The sequence below is a fragment of the Pleurodeles waltl genome, chromosome 4_2 (assembly GCF_031143425.1).
Source record: "Pleurodeles waltl isolate 20211129_DDA chromosome 4_2, aPleWal1.hap1.20221129, whole genome shotgun sequence".
Lineage (NCBI taxonomy): Eukaryota > Metazoa > Chordata > Amphibia > Caudata > Salamandridae > Pleurodeles > Pleurodeles waltl.
This window is the reverse complement of record NC_090443.1, coordinates 1,040,800,773-1,040,818,301: the sequence shown is the minus strand read 5'-3', so window position 1 is coordinate 1,040,818,301 and position 17,529 is coordinate 1,040,800,773. Positions and strand designations below refer to the sequence as shown.

Sequence of the window (17,529 nt, the reverse complement as noted above, 5' to 3'; positions counted from 1 at the left end):
CATAGATAAGGGGTGAGAATTATCTCTTTTAGGTAGAAGGAGCTCACCTGAACGTGGACACACGGTTCAGGGAAAAAAATCCCATGTTGTGAAGACTTCCTGCCTCAGCCATTCAGGGTTCCTCAGCTTGATGCTGGCAAGGAAGAAGGATTCAACAACCCCCATGGTGATGCATTTTTATTCTTAATTATTTAGCTTGACTTTTTATATATTTTCATTGCCTATATTCACTGTTGATGTATTGCACATTTTCTGCCTTTCATTTAACTGCTGTTATTATTTTGGTATCTGCACACGTTTTACTGCATTCAAGTTAAATGCTTATGTTCATATTTTCGTGTGCTATATTTGATATCTGGGAAGTGCCTTAATAAATTAATTACTCAAACTAGTGCTGCATTCTTTGGCATTGTTTCTTCTTCGTTTTAAGTAGAGCAACACAGCATTGCACTGGGTTTTCCCACGCAACACCCTGAGATTTTGATGCATTCCCCAGATTTACAAGGCCATGTAAACTTGGCAATGTGTCAAAACCGTACCCCTCCCCAGGGGAGGCGCAATGAGGAGAAATATCTTTATTTCTCATTTTTTCCTCTTTCTATGTGTGCTGCATTCTGCAGCACACTTAGAAAGCGGAAAATGCCTCTATTGATTGTTTTTGTGCAGGAAGGTGTCTCTTTCTGCACAAAAACAATCCTGCATGCAATACAGACACCGTTGCACCATGGTGCAAGGGTGCCTGCGTTGGTGCTAGGTAGCCAATTGTGTGCCAGCACAGGAGGAAATGACAGGAATGCATTGTGTTGCATAGATAAAGTGCATTCCTACACTTTCACATTGGCATAAGGCAGCAGAGCAAAAAGACTTGCAGTGCTCTCCTGAGCCAATCTGTTGTAAATATGCCACTAAGTGACTGAATGAATTAATGGGTCACTGAGGCTATGAAGATGGCAGGGAGTCCTCACTGAGCATGACTTGTCCAGTAGACTTCTCTGTGCCAGTGACTGTCAGCAGGTGCAAGTGAATATACAGAATGCATATGAGTGGATGAATGTTTGAATGTGAGTTACTCAGGGCGGCAGCAAATGATCCAAGGAATGAATGTGTGAGTTAAGTAGTTGGAGGTTCTAAGTGAGTCCAGGTGTTAGGACAGACACTGTGTGAGTTCATGATGTATAGTCATAGGAAATGTGCGAAGGAATGAGGTGTGTGTCAGTCAGAGATGGAGTGAATGTCTCAGGCACAGGGGAGAAGCCATTGAAGGAATGAATGAGTCAGTGGGCAGGGGTATGACCTGGGACAGCATGAAAGGAGTCAGAGCTAGTGTGTGGATGAATAAATGTCAATGGGGAGTGATGATATTATGTTATGCAGATTTGTATAGCGCACCATCACCTAGGAGGGTATCCTAGCGCTAAGCTAGTGTGAGTTTAGGCACACTCAGAGCCTAGTAGGGCTACCTGAAAAGCCAGGTCTTCAGCTTCTTGCTGACTTCCATAAGTGAGGAGGAGGCTGTTATGTCTGGCGGCACGTCCTTCCGTGCCTTAGGAGAGATGTAGGAGAAGGCTCGGCCGCCGGATCTGGTTTTCTGTGTGCATGGGATATTGCAAGCAGGATTCTGGACAAGCAGAATTATCTGGAAGGTTTGTGAAAGCAGATGCAGTTGTTGAGCTGTGCTGGGCCAGGGCTATGTGGTGCCTTGAAAGTGTGGGTGAGGAGTGTGAATTGTGCTTGTTTGTAAATGGGGAGCCAGTGGAGCTCCTTCAGGTGTGGTGTGATGTGAGTGCGGCACCGGAGGATGAGAGTGATTTCGGCCACTGAGTTCAGAACGGTCTGCAGCCTTCTGGTGAGTTTTTTATTGATCCAGGCATAGAGGGTGTTCCCCTAGTCCAGCTTGCTTCTGACCGTTTTCCAAGATTTGACTGGGAGCAGCTTGAGAATCTTTTTCAGCGTCTTCAGGGTACGGAAGCATGAGACAGTGATAGCACTGACTTAGGCGGTCGTGTTGAGTTTGCTGACGATCATGAGCCCTAAGTTCTTGGTGTGGCTGATGGGGATCCCTCTGCGTACCTGGCCCCTGTGTTACAGATGCATACCTGGTTCCTCTGTGACGGGGTGCCTACCTGGTTCCTCTATGACAGATGCATACCTGGTCCCTGTGTTACAGATTCACACCTCTTCCTTGTGTGACAGATGCGTAACTGGTCCCTGTGTAAAAGATGCATACCTGATTCCTCTGTGACGGGGTGCCTACCTGGTTCCTCTATGACAGGTGCGTACGTGGTCCCTGTGTGACAGATGCGAACCTGGTTCCTTTGTGATGGGGTGCCTACCTGGTTCCTGTATGACAGATGCATACCTGGTCCCTGTGTTAGAGATGCACACCTCTTCCTTGTGTGACAGATGCATAACTGGTCCCTGTGTAAAAGATGCATACCTGGTTCCTCTGTGACGGGGTGCCTATCTGGTTCCTCTATGACAGAAGCGTACCTGGTCCCTGTGTGACAGATGCATACCTGATCTCTGTGTGACGGATGCATACCTGGTCCCTGTGTTACAGATGCATACCTCGTCCCTGTGTGACAGATGCATACCTCGTCCCTGTGTAACAGATGCACACCTCTTCCTTGTGTGACAGAAGCGTACCTGGTCCCTGTGTGACAGATGCATACCTGATCTCTGTGTGACGGATGTATACCTGGTCCCTGTGTTACAGATGCATACCTCGTCCCTGTGTGACAGATGCATACCTCGTCCCTGTGTGACAGATGCTTACCTGGTTCCTGAGTGACAGGTGCATACCCAGTCCCTGAGTGACTGGTGTGTACCCGTTCCCTGAGTGACAGGTGCGCATCCGGTCCCTGAGTGATAGGTGCGTACCCGGTCCCTGTGTGACAGATGCCTACCTGGTCTTTGTGTGATAGACGCATACCCTGTTCCTGTGTGACAGACGCGCATCTGGTCCCTGAGTGACAGATGCATACCCGGTCCTTATGTGGCAGATTCGTACCCAGTCCCTATGTGACAGATGCATACCTGGTCCCAGTGTGACAGGTGCGTGCCCGATCCCTGTGTGACAGGTGCGTGCTCGGTCCCTTTGTGATATGTGCGTGCCCGGTCACAGTGTGACAGCTGCGTGCGTGGTCCCTGTGTGACAGATGTGTACCTGGTCCTCCTGGCCCCTTAGTGACACGTGTACCTGGTCCCTGTGTGACAGGTGCGTACCTGGTCCCTCAGAGACAAGGGCGTGCCTGGTGCAATCTTGCTCCCTTAGTGATAGGTGGATTCCGAGGGGCATATTTATACTCCGTTTGCGCCGAATTTGCGTCGTTTTTTTCGACGCAAATTCGATGCAAAACTAACTCCATATTTATACTTTGGCGTTAGACGCGTCTAGCGCCAAAGTTCATGGAGTTAGCGTCATTTTTTGGCGTGAACACCTTCCTTGCGTTAATGAGATGCAAGGTAGGCGTTCCCGTCTTAAAAAATGACTCCCAGGCATGTGCGTGGTATTTATACTCCCGGGCAAAAATTACGCCCGGGAGTGGGCGGGGCAAAAAACCCCGCATTTGCGCCTCTTTTTAACACCTGGGTCAGGGCAGGCGTTAAGGGACCTGTGGGCTCAGAATGAGCCCAGAGGTGCCCTACCCTGCCCCCAGGGACACCCCCTGCCACCCTTCCCCACCCCAGGAGGACACCCAAGGATGGAGGGACCCATCCCAGGGAAGAAAAGGTAAGTTGTGGTAAGTATTTTAAAAAAAAAAAATTGTGGCATAGGGGGGCCTGATTTGTGCCCCCCCTACATGCCACTATGCCCAATGACCATGCCCAGGGGACATAAGTCACCTGGGCATGGCCATTGGGCAAGGGGGCATGACTCCTGTCTTTGCTAAGACAGGAGTCATGTTAATGGCGTCTGGGCACCCAAAAAAAATGGCGCAAATCGGGTTAAGACGATTTTTTTGCCTCAGCCTGACTTGCCCCATTTTGGGACGCCCAAACGCCATTTTTCCCTACGCCGGCGCTGCCTGGTGTACGTCGTTTTTTTTCACGCACACCTGGCAGCGCCGGTCGGCTAACGCCGGCTAACGCCATTCAATAAATACGGCGCCCGCATGGCGCTTCAGAATGGCGTTAGCCGGCGCTAGTTTTTTTGCCGCAAAACTGCGTTAGCGCAGTTTTGCGTCAAAAAGTATAAATATGGCCCCAAGTCCCTTTGTGACAAGTGCGTGCCCGGGCCCTGAGTGACAGGTGCGTAGCCGGTCCCTGAGTGACAGGTGTGTACCTGGTCCCTGAGTGACGCATGCATACCTGGTCCCTGTTTCACAGGTGCACACCTGGTCCCTCAGTGACAGGTGCATACCTGGTCCCTGAGTGACGCATGCATACCTGGTTCCTGTTTCACAAGTGCATACCTGGTCCCTCAGTGACAGGTGCATAGCTGGTCCCTGTGTGACAGATGCATGCATGATGCCTGTGTGTCATAGGAATACCCGCCGCCCTCGGTTCCTGAGTGACACATGCATAATTGATCCCTGTGTGAGAGGTACGTACCTGGTTTCTCAGTGACAGGTTTTTACCTGGTCCCTGTGTGACAGGTGCGTACCTGGTGTGTACCTGGTTCCTGTCTGACAGATGCATACCCCATCTCTGTGTGACTGATACGTGCCTTGTCTTTGTGTGAAAGATGCATACCCGGTCCTTGTGTGACAAACGCATACCCGGTCCCTATGTGACAGACACATACCCGGCCCCTGTGTGACAGACGCATGCCCGGTCCCTGTGTGACAGACGCATGCCCGGTCCCTGTGTGACAGACGCATACCCGGTCCCTATGTGACAGACGTATGCCCGGTCCCTGTGTGACAGACGCATACCCGGTCCCTGTGTGACAGACGCATACCCGGCCCCTGTGTGACAGACGCATACCCGGTCCCTGTGTGACAGACGCATACCCGGTCCCTGTGTGACAGATGCATACCCGGTCCCTGTGTGATAGACGTGTACCTGGTCCCTGTGTGAAAGAGGCGTAACCGGTCCATGTGTGAGAGGTGTATCCAGTCCCTGTGTGAGAGATGGGTACCTGGTCCCTGAGTGACAGCTGCGTACCCGGTCCCTGTGTGACAGACACATACCCGGCCCCTGTGTGACAGACGCATACCCGGCCCCTGTGTGACAGACGCATACCCGGTCCCTGTGTGACAGACGCATACCCGGTCCCTGTGTGACAGACACATACCCGGCCCCTGTGTGACAGACGCATGCCCGGTCCCTGTGTGACAGACACATACCCGGCCCCTGTGTGACAGATGCGTACGTGGTCCCTGTGTGACAGATGCGTACGTGGTCCCTGTGTGACAGACACATACCCGGTCCCTATGTGACAGACACATACCCGGCCCCTGTGTGACAGACGCATGCCCGGTCCCTGTGTGACAGACACATACCCGGTCCCTATGTGACAGACACATACCCGGCCCCTATGTGACAGACACATACCCGGCCCCTGTGTGACAGACGCATGCCCGGTCCCTGTGTGACAGACGCATGCCCGGTCCCTGTGTGACAGACACATACCCGGCCCCTGTGTGACAGACGCATGCCCGGTCCCTGTGTGACAGACACATACCCGGTCCCTATGTGACAGACACATACCCGGCCCCTATGTGACAGACACATACCCGGCCCCTGTGTGACAGACGCATGCCCGGTCCCTGTGTGACAGACACATACCCGGTCCCTGTGTGACAGACGCATACCCGGTCCCTGTGTGACAGACACATACCCTGTCCCTATGTGACAGACACATACCCGGCCCCTGTGTGACAGACGCATGCCCGGTCCCTGTGTGACAGACGCATACCCGGTCCCTGTGTGATAGACGTGTACCTGGTCCCTGTGTGACAGGTGCATGCCCGGTCCCTGTGTGAAAGAGGCGTAACCGGTCCATGTGTGAGAGGTGTATCCAGTCCCTGTGTGAGAGATGGGTACCTGGTCCCTGAGTGACAGATGCGTACCCGGTCCCTGTGTGACAGATGCGTACCCGGTCCCTGAGTGACAGATGCGTACGTGGTCCCTGTGTGGGAGGTGCGTACCTGGTCCCTCAGTGACAGGTTTGTACCTGGTCCCTGTGCGAAAGGTGCATACCTGGTGCATACTGGTCTCTGCGTGACAGGTGCATACCTGGTCCCTGAGTGACAGGTGCATATCTGGTCCCTGCATGAGAGGTGAAATCAGGTCCCTGTGTGACAGATGCAAGCATGGTCCCTGTGTGGCAGATGCGTACTGGTGCCCTTGGTCCCTGAGTGACATGCGTACCTGGTCCCTCTGTGAGAGGTGCATACCCAGTCCCTCAGTGACAGGTGTGTACCTGGTAACTATGTGACAGGTGCGTACCTGGTGCATACCTGGTCCCTGCGTGAGAAGTGCATACCTGGTCCCTGAGTGGCAGGTGCATATCTGGTCCCTGTGTGAGAGGTGCGTACGTGGTGCATAGCTGGTTCCTGTGTGGCAGGTGCATACCCGGTCCCTGAGTGACAGGTGTGTACCCAGTCCCTGTGTGACAGATATGTATACGGTTCCTGTGTGACTGATGTGTACCTTCTCCTTAAGTGACAGATGCGTACCCGGTCCCTGAGTGACAGATGCGTACCCGGTCCCTGAGTGACAGATGCTTGTATGGTCACTGTGTGACAGATGCACACAAGTGTGTTTGAGGACTTTTCTTTCATTTTACAAACCTAGTGAATTAGTTAAACTGGTTCAACTAAAATCCACCAAGACTAAGGGCCTGATCACCCTTGGGGGAGGGGATTACTCTGTCACAAACCTGACGGATATCACTGATATCCCGCCCGCCGTATTACAAGTCCCATTATACTCTATGGAAGTTGTAATACGGTGGGCAGGACATCCGTGGCGTTTGTGACCGAGTAATCCACTCTGCCAAAGTTGCAATGAGGTCCTAAAACTCCTGCATTACACAGGCTGAATAAAACTGGCTAGACATAGAAAATGTGGAAGATATAAGCAATATGGAATCATTTAATAACTCTAAGTTAGGCCAGTGTGTAGTAAGGTTTGGAGTGTCTCTAACTGAGTCTGAAAGGAAGTGAAAGATTTAAGAAATGGAAAAGGGACTGACTGAGTAACGTAGTGGCTGGAGACTCAAGTGAATGAAAAGCCCCCAGATTAAGCATTACATGCAAATAGAGGCACACATGGAGACAGGGGCCGCGCGTCGGCCCCCTCCCTAGGTATGTGTGTGTCTGAGACAGGTTTAGCATGATGAAGGAGCCTGACAGGAGGATGGACTAGAGAGAAATATGTAGCATCCTCCTAGTGTGCGTGAGCATGACCTCTCCTTGCCATATATAAATAACTACAGACCACCTCCTACCTTGCTTGCTCCAGGTAGCAAATTAGCTTTGACATAGGGATCGGAGGAGCCGTTCGAATCCATGGGCTTCAAACCCTGTTAGGAAAAGAACAAAAAGTTATGGGTGAAGTAACCCTGAAAAAGCAGTAAGTTTATAAATTTTAGAGTCACTGACAATGCTGTCAATACCTCTAGCTGAAGAGGCCCCCCAACACCCCATATACTCATGGGACCCTGCCGATAATACCACCTCAGGAGTCCCCTCTAATACTATGAACTCACGCACCTGTCCCAGCACCACCGACTCTCACTCCAGCCAACACTACCAACTCATGAGTCCATGCTGATACCTCCAGTTCAACAGCCCATGCCAAAGCCACTAGCTCATGAGCCCAGGCTGGACTCACTAACTCAAGAGCCTATGTAATACCACTACCTCAAGAGCCCATGTGATACCACCAACTCAAGAGCCCGTGACGGACCTATTAGCTCAAGAGCCCAGGCTGGACTCACTAACTCAAGAGCCCAGGCTGGACTCACTAACTCAAGAGCCCATGGGATACCACAACTCAAGATCCCATGCAATACCACCAACTCAAGAGCCAATGTGGACCTATTAGCTCACGAGCCCATATCAGTACCACCAACTCACATGCCCATGTCATTATCACAAACTCAAGAGCCCATGACGATACCACCAATTCAAGAGCCTATGGTGGTACCACCAACTCAACAGCCCATGCCAAACCCAATAACTCAACAGCCCATGCCGGTACCAACAACTCAACAGCCCATCCTGGTACCACCAATTCAAGAGCCCATGACAATACCACTGACTGAAGAGCCCATGCCGGACCCACCAACTCAAAAGCCCACGCCGATACCACCAATTCAAGAGCCCATGTTGGACTCGCCAACTCAAGAACCCATGCTGGTACCCCCAACTCAAGAGAGCCCATGTCAATACCACCAATTCAAGAGCCCATGCTGATACCACCAACTCAAGAGCCCATGTCGACACCACCAACACAAGAGCCATGCCGGACCCACTAACTCAAGAGTCCATTCCGGTACCACCAACTCAAGAGCTCATGCCGGTACCCCCAACTCAAGAGCCCACGCCAGAACAGCCAACTGAAGAGCCCATATTAGTACCACCAACTCACAAGCCCTTGTCATTATCACAAACACAAGAGCCCATGATGATACCACCAACTCAAGAACACATGCTAGTACCACCAATTCAAGAGCCCATGACAATACCACTGACTCAAGAGCCCATGCCGAACCCACCAACTCAAGAGACCATGCCGGACCTATTAACTCAAGAGCCCATTTCAGTACCACCAACTCACAAGCACATGTCTTTATCACAAACACACGAGCCCATGGCAATACCACCAATTCAAGAGCCTATGCTAGTACCACCACCTCAAGAGCCCATGCCAAACCCAACAACTCAAGAGCCCATGCTGGACCCACCAACTCAAGAGCCCACGCCAATGCCACGAAAACAAGAGCCCATGCCGGCACTATCAACTCAAAAGCCCATCCCGTACCACCAATTCAAAAGCCCATGTTAGTACCACCAATTCAAGAGCCTATGCTGGTACCACCAACTCAAGAGCCCATGCTGGTACCACCAACTCAAGGGCTCATGCCAAACCCAAGAACTCAAGAGCCCATGCCGGTACCAACAACTCAAGAGCACTTGATGGTACCACCAATTCAAGAGCCCATGACGATACCACCGACTCAAGAGCCCATGCGATACCACCAACTCAAGAGCCCACGACAATGCCACCAACTCAAGAGCCCATGTGGACCAATTAGCTCACGAGCCCATATCAGTACCACCAACTCACATGCCCATGTCATTATCACAAACTCAAGAGCCCATGATGATACCACCAATTCAAGAGCCTATGGTGGTACCACCAACTCAACAGCCCATGCCAAACCCAATAACTCAACAGCCCATGCCGGTACCAACAACTCAACAGCCCATGCTGGTACCACCAATTCAAGAGCCCATGACAATACCACTGACTGAAGAGCCCATGCCGGACCCACCAACTCAAAAGCCCACGCCGATACCACCAATTCTAGAGCCCATGTTGGACTCGCCAACTCAAGAACCCATGCTGGTACCACCAACTCAAGAGAGCCCATGTCAATACCACCAATTCAAGAGCCCATGCTGATACCACCAACTCAAGAGCCCATGTCGACACCACCAACACAAGAGCCATGCCGGACCCACTAACTCAAGAGTCCATTCCGGTACCACCAACTCAAGAGCTCATGCCGGTACCCCCAACTCAAGAGCCCACGCCAGAACAGCCAACTCAAGAGCCCATATTAGTACCACCAACTCACAAGTCCTTGTCATTATCACAAACACAAGAGCCCATGATGATACCACCAACTCAAGAACACATGCTAGTACCACCAATTCAAGAGCCCATGACAATACCACTGACTCAAGAGCCCATGCCGAACCCACCAACTCAAGAGACCATGCCGGACCTATTAACTCAAGAACCCATTTCAGTACCACCAACTCACAAGCACATGTCTTTATCACAAACACACAAGCCCATGGCAATACCACCAATTCAAGAGCCTATGCTAGTACCACCACCTCAAGAGCCCATGCCAAACCCAACAACTCAAGAGCCCATGCTGGACCCACCAACTCAAGAGCCCACGCCAATGCCACGAAAACAAGAGCCCATGCCGGCACTATCAACTCAAAAGCCCATCCCGTACCACCAATTCAAAAGTCCATGTTAGTACCACCAATTCAAGAGTCTATGCTGGTACAACCAACTCAAGAGCCCATGCTGGTACCACCAACTCAAGGGCTCATGCCAAACTCAAGAGCCCATGCCGGTACCAACAACTCAAGAGCACTTGATGGTACCACCAATTCAAGAGCCCATGACGATACCACCGACTCAAGAGCCCATGCGATACCACCAACTCAAGAGCCCACGCCAATGCCACCAACACAAGAGCCCATGCCTGTACTATCAACTCAAGAGCCCATCCTGTACCACCAATTCAAGTGCCCATGCCAGACCCACCAACTCAAGAGCCTATGCCAGTACAAACAGCTCCAGAGCCCATGCCGTAATCATCAACTCAAGATCCCTGTTGGGCGTGCAGACTGTCCTTTTCCACAGCTATCGCAAAAACAGGCTAAGGGTGTGTTGGGCATGTGTAAGGTGCTTTTTACTAAGTGAATAGGACAATGTTTGTAGAGTTACCCTGTTCCACTGACCAATGCTTATTGAAGGATATAAATTGTATTGGCCAATGCTTGTTGTTAAGGGAACGCCTGCCAAGTTGAACTTCACACTGAACGATTCCCTCGGGCACGTGGGAGTTGCTCAGGCACGAGACCTGGTCCAACACGAGCATCCTGCTGGATGTCCAGGGGGCGTCTCCCCTTAGTATTTAAACCACGACTCGCTCCGAATCTCTGCTTACTGTAAGGCAGAGGTCTGCAAACTGGGGGCCCTCAAGAGGTCTCAGGAAGGGGCCACGCTCTTCTCTAAGGAAGCATAACACTGATAGCAGTGTTTTGTTTTAGTGAGTGGCAGTAAGCCACTCTGTAACCGGTCATCAATAACCTCTTCTGTCATTTAGATTCTGGGTGGGAGAAGGTGTCAAAATGGAAGGGATTTCAAATATTCTTCAAATCCCCCACCCCCCATGTCTAATCATTACACTGCGGATACTTCAACACATTATTAAAGCCCACCCCACCAGAAAAATATGTTTGTCAATCATGCATTTGATTGCAATTTTAAATCGGTAACAGAACCCAACTACAACATTTAAATAAGTCTAGACCTGTTTCAACATTGCCAGTTTAATAAAATAATTGTGAAAAATGTAGACTGGGGCACCCCCGGATTTCCCTGGCATTAAACAGTTTGAAGGCCGCTGGAGATCATTTGGAGTGAGCGACGCCTCTCCGGGAGGAAAGACATCCAAATCCTCGATTAGAGACAAGGTGGTGAGGAGCAGCGCGCGCAGCCAAAGAGGCTAGTTTTCACTCCCACACTAGTTAGGGGAGTCGCGCTCAGTGTTTACCCGCTGGAGTTAACCCTTTGACTCTCTGAACCCTTAATGTCCGTATTGCTAAAAAGAAATCCGCATTTTCATTGAGGCTTTTAATGCACAATGGTGATGGATGTTACATATTTGTTGACTGTCTCAATGTGTACCCTATGAGAAATTACTATGATGCCAGTATGCGTGGATACCTAGTTACACGGCGACTTTTCAGTAACAAGTAATACTGTGGGCGCATGCTTTCGCAATGGAAACAGTATGATGAAATACTGTAATATTAATAATTATGTGACACGTCTTAGACAACTTTGTATCTTGAATAACTATAATGTGAATAATGTGTGACACACGTCTTAGACGATTTTGTATCTTGAAAAACTATAATGTTAATAATTAATGTGTGACACATGCTTAGACAATTTTGTATCTTGAAAAACTATAATGTTAATAATTAATGTGTGACACATGCTTAGACAATTTTGTATCTTCTAACATTTCGGAAGATTCTTGCTGGTTGTGATTTTATATCACGTTTGTGTATTGTAAGCTGAGGTATAACGTCCCATGCAGTTCGGGACCTCCCGGCAAGGCCATTGAGAAGCCATTACCCGATTCTTAGGTAGGTGGTTTAATATGATGAGGGTGGGAGGTATTCTAGGTAAAAAAAAATGAGTGACCCTGTTTATTTAACAGAGCCACGTCACATTTGACAAGAATAAGGGACTGAGAGAGCACCTCAAACGGAAAAGGGGATCCATTCGGGTATTATAATTCTTAGTTAGTTAGGTTAACAAGATACTTAGTATTCTACCAGGGTTTACAATCCTTACTGAGACATATGTTACAGGGAACATCCAAGACCACAAGAACTCGACCGATGCCTAGAGGCACCCATCTACACCAGGAGTGACGACCGCATCTCTCTCTCTCTTCTCCTAATCCCCTTTCCCCCGGAACGCCCTGCTACTGGTCACGCGAACCCCGTGATTACGGCATGGGTGTCCAGGTGGAACTGGGAATCGGCAAGCAGAGTCGATGTCGTGTTTCCATGGGGAAAATTGAGACAGAGCTTCACTATCCCATGCAGTATCACAAACTCAGGAGCCCATGCCGGATCCACCAACTCAAGAGCCCATGCCGGACCCACCAACTCAAGAGCCCATGCCGGACCCACCAACTCAAGAGCCCATGCTGGACCCACCAACTCAAGAGCCCATGCCGGACACACCAACTCAAGAGCCCATGCCGGACACACCAACTCAAGAGCCCATGCCGGACACACCAACTCAAGAGCCCATGCCGGACACACCAACTCAAGAGCCCATGCCGGACACACCAACTCAAGAGCCCATGCCGGACACACCAACTCAAGAGCCCATGCCGGACACACCAACTCAAGAGCCCATGCCGGACACACCAACTCAAGAGCCCATGCCGGACACACCAACTCAAGAGCCCATGCCGGACACACCAACTCAAGAGCCCATGCCGGACACACTAACTCAAGAGCCCATGCCGGACACAGTAACTCAAGAGCCCATGCCGGACCCACCAACTCAAGAGCCCATGCCGGACACACTAACTCAAGAGCCCATGCCGGATCCACCAACTCAAGAGCCCATGCTGGACCCACCAACTCAAGAGCCCATGCCGGACCCACCAACTCAAGAGCCCATGCTGGACCCACCAACTCAAGAGCCCATGCCGGACCCACCAACTCAAGAGCCCATGCCGGACCCACCAACTCAAGAGCCCATGCCGGACACACCAACTCAAGAGCCCATGCCGGACACACTAACTCAAGAGCCCATGCCGGACACACTAACTAAAGAGCCCATGCTGGACCCACCAACTCAAGAGCCCATGCTGGACCCACCAACTCAAGAGCCCATGCCGGACCCACCAACTCAAGAGCCCATGCCGGACCCACCAACTCAAGAGCCCATGCCGGACCCACCAACTCAAGAGCCCATGCCGGACCCACCAACTCAAGAGCCCATGCCGGACACACTAACTCAAGAGCCGATGCTGGACCCATTAACTCAAGAGTCCATGCTGGACCCATTAACTCAAGAGCCCATGCCGGACACACCAACTCAAGAGCCCATGCTGGACCCACCAACTCAAGAGCCCATGCCGGACCCACCAACTCAAGAGCCCATGCCGGACACACCAACTCAAGAGCCCATGCCGGACACACTAACTCAAGAGCCCATGCCGGACACACTAACTAAAGAGCCCATGCTGGACCCACCAACTCAAGAGCCCATGCTGGACCCACCAACTCAAGAGCCCATGCCGGACCCACCAACTCAAGAGCCCATGCCGGACCCACCAACTCAAGAGCCCATGCCGGACCCACCAACTCAAGAGCCCATGCCGGACCCACCAACTCAAGAGCCCATGCCGGACACACTAACTCAAGAGCCCATGCTGGACCCATTAACTCAAGAGCCCATGCCGGACCCATTAACTCAAGAGCCCATGCCGGACACACCAACTCAAGAGCCCATGCTGGACCCACCAACTCAAGAGCCCATGCCGGACCCACCAACTCAAGAGCCCATGCCGGACCCACCAACTCAAGAGCCCATGCTGGACCCACCAACTCAAGAGCCCATGCCGGACCTACCAATTTAAGAGCCCATGCTGGACCGGACCCACTAACTCAAGAGCCCATGCTTGTAGCAACAAATCAAGAGACCATGCCAGAGCCACCAATTCAAGAGCCCATGCTGGACCCACCAATTTAAGAGCCCATGCCGGACACACTAATTCAAGAGCCCATGCTGGACCCACTAACTCAAGAGCCCACGCTGGCCCCACTAACTCAAGAGCTTTAGCCAATAATCTTCTGAAGAGCTCCTACCCACCACCAATTCATAAGACCCTCTTGTAGGAGGCTGGCCTGGTGCGTGGTGGGTATCCAAGGTACTTACACCTTATACCAGGCCCAGTTAACCCTTATTAGTGTAGTGTAGGCTGTGTCTAGAAGCCAGGCTCTCTAGAGGAGGCTGTGAATGAGCAGCCAAGGCTGAACTAGGAGACATGCAAATACCACTATAGTCACACAGTACTCACACAATGAAAGAAAACACGCAGTGTTACAAAAATAAATATACTTTATTTTGGTGACACAAATACCAAAAATACCATAGCGGTTGTACTTAATTTGCAAACAAAAAGGTGCCGGTGCCCATAGCCCTCCTCTTAAACACGCGGCTGCCGCAATTAAATGTGCGATCAAGGAATGCTGAGGCAGCATAATCCTGAAGCCATCTCGGGCCTCGTCAATCCATTTACAGCCTCTTCCTGCACCTTCAGCTCACTCCTGCAGCTTTCTGTTTTTCCTCTTTGTGACGCTTTTTCGTTTTTCTCTTCCTCTATCTTTCCCATATGTGTCTTTTGCTGGCAGTAAATGCTTGAGGCAGAAAAATAAGCGCCAGCCCTCAAAAATAAGTGCCGGTGCTTGTAGGAGGCTGGACTGGCTTGTAGTGGGTACCAGAGGTACTTACACCTTGTGCCAGGTCCAGTTATCCCTTATTAGTGTAGAAGAGGTGTTTCTAGGAGCTAAGGCCGATAGAAGCTAGCTATGGCAAAGCAGCTTAGGCTGAACTAGGAGACATGTAAAGCTCCTACTATACCCCTAGTGCCATATGCACAATATCATAAGAAAACACAATACACAGATATACTAAAAATAAAGGTACTTTATTCTTATGACAATATGCCAAAAGTATCTCAGTGAGTACCCTCAGTATGAGGATAAGTTATATACACAAGATGTATGTACACAAACCAAAATTATGCAGGTAATAGCAAGAAAAGTAATGCAAGCAGTGTAAAGTTACAGTAGATTGCAATAGGAGCACATAGGTATAGGGGCAACACAAACCATATACTCCAAAAGTGGAATGCGAACCACGAATGGACCCCAAACCTATGTGATCTTGTAGAGGGTCGCTGGGACTGTAAGAAAACAGTGAGGGTTAGAAAAATAGCCCACCCCAAGACCCTGAAAGGTAGGTGTAAAGTGCACCTACTACCCCCGGAGAGCACAGAAGTCGTGATAGGGGGATTCTGCAGGAAGAACAAACACCAGCAATGCAACAACAGTGGATTTCCGGACCTGAGTACCTGTAAGATAAGGGGACCAAGTCCAATAGGCGCGACAGTGTCGAGAGTGGGCAGGAGCCCAGGAAATTCCAGCTGAGGGTGCAAGGAAGCTGCCACCTGTTGGAAGAAGCTTGGAGTTCTGCAAGAAAGAAGAGGACTAGGAATTTTTCCTTTAGAGGATGGATGTTCCACGTCGGGATTAAGCTTGCAGAGGTGTTTCCACGCAGAAAGACCGCAAACAAGCCTTGCTAGCTGCAAGGGTTGCGGTAGAGGTTTTTGGGTGCTGCTGTGGCCCAGGAGGGACCAGGATGGCGCCACTTGGAGGAGGAGACAGAAAGGGCGCCCAGCAAGTCAGGGAGCCCTCACAGAAGCAGGCAGCACCCGCAGAAGTACCTGAACAGGCACTTGGAAGAAGAGTGAACCGGAGTCCACGCAAAGTCACAAAAGGGAGTCCCATGACACCGGAGGACAACTCAGAAGGTTGTGCACTGCAGGTTAGAGTGTCGGGGACCCAGGCTTGGCTGTGCACAAAGGAAATCCTGGAAGAGTGCACAGGAGCCGGAGCAGCTGCAAATCACGCGGAACCCAGCAATGCAGTCTAGCGTGGGGAGGCAAGGACTTACCTCCACCAAACTTGGACTGAAGATTCACTGGACTGTGGGAGTCACTTGGACAGAGTTGCTGAGTTCCAGGGACCACGCTCGTCATGCTGAGAGGGGACCCAGAGGACCAGTGATGAAGTCTTTTGGTGCCTGCGGTTGCAGGGGGAAGATTCCGTCGACCCACAGGAGATTTCTTCAGAGCTCCTGGTGCAGAGAGGAGGCACGCTACCCCCAGAGCATGCACCACCTGGAAACAGTCGAGAAAGCCGGCAGGATGAAGCGATACAAGATTGCTAGTAGTCGTCTTGCTACTTTGTTGCGGTTTTGCATGCGTCCTGAGCAGTCAGCGGTCGATCCTTTGGCAGAAGGTGAAGAGGGAGATGCAGAGGAACTCTGATGAGCTCTTGCATTTGTTATCTGGTGAGATCCCCAAAACAGAGACCCTAAATAGCCAGAAAAGGAGGTTTGGCTACCAGGTTGGGAGGATTGGCTACCAAGAGAGGTAAGAGCCTATCAGAAGGAGCCTCTGATGTCACCTGCTGGCACTGGCCACTCAGAGCAGTCCAGTGTGCCCCCAACACCTCTGTTTCCAAGATGGCAGAGGTCTGGGACACACTGGAGGATATCTGGGCACCTCCCCTGGGAGGTACTGGTCAGGGGACAGGTCACTCCCCTTTCCTTTGTCCAGTTTCGCGCCAGAGCAGGACTGGGGGATCCCTGAACCGGTGTAGACTGGCTTTTGCAGAGATGGGCACCATCTGTGCCCATCAAAGCATTTCCAGAGGCTGGGGGAGGCTACTCCTCCCCAGCCTTCACACCTATTTCCAAAGGGAGAGGGTGTTACACCCTCTCTCAGAGGAAGTCCTTTGTTCTGCCTTCCTGGGCCAGGGCTGCCTGGGCCCCAGGAGGGCAGAAACCTGTCTGAGGGGTTGGCAGCAGCAGCAGCTGCAGTGGAGACCCCGGAAAGGCAGTTTGGCAGTACCCGGCTACTATGTTTGAGACCCGGGGGACCATGGAATTGTTCCTCCAATGCCAGAATTGCATTGGGGTGATAATTCCATGATCTTAGACATGTTACATGGCCTTGTTCGGAGTTACCATTGTGACGCTGTACATAGGCAGTGACCTATGTACAGTGCACTCGTGTAATGGTGTCCCCGCACTCACAAAGTCCGGAGAATTTGCCCTGAATGATGCGGGGGCACCTTGGCTAGTGCCAGGGTCCCCACACACTAAGTAACTTTGCACCCAACCTTCACCAGGTGAAGGTTAGACATATAGGTGACTTATAAGTTACTTAAGTGCAGTGGTAAATGGCTGTGAAATAACGTGGACGTTATTTCACTC

At 51.1% G+C, this 17,529-nt stretch overlaps 1 protein-coding gene across 1 annotated transcript in view; it reads right to left on the bottom strand.

Annotated features, from left to right (window-relative positions):
* The window catches only part of LOC138293682 (double C2-like domain-containing protein beta), a 355,441-nt gene that overhangs the window by 49,070 nt on the left and 288,842 nt on the right, over positions 1–17,529 (bottom strand). The window contains exon 3 of the mRNA XM_069232987.1: positions 7,400–7,474. Within this exon, the coding sequence (XP_069089088.1) occupies positions 7,400–7,474 (75 nt within the window). The remainder of the gene's footprint in view (positions 1–7,399; positions 7,475–17,529) is intronic.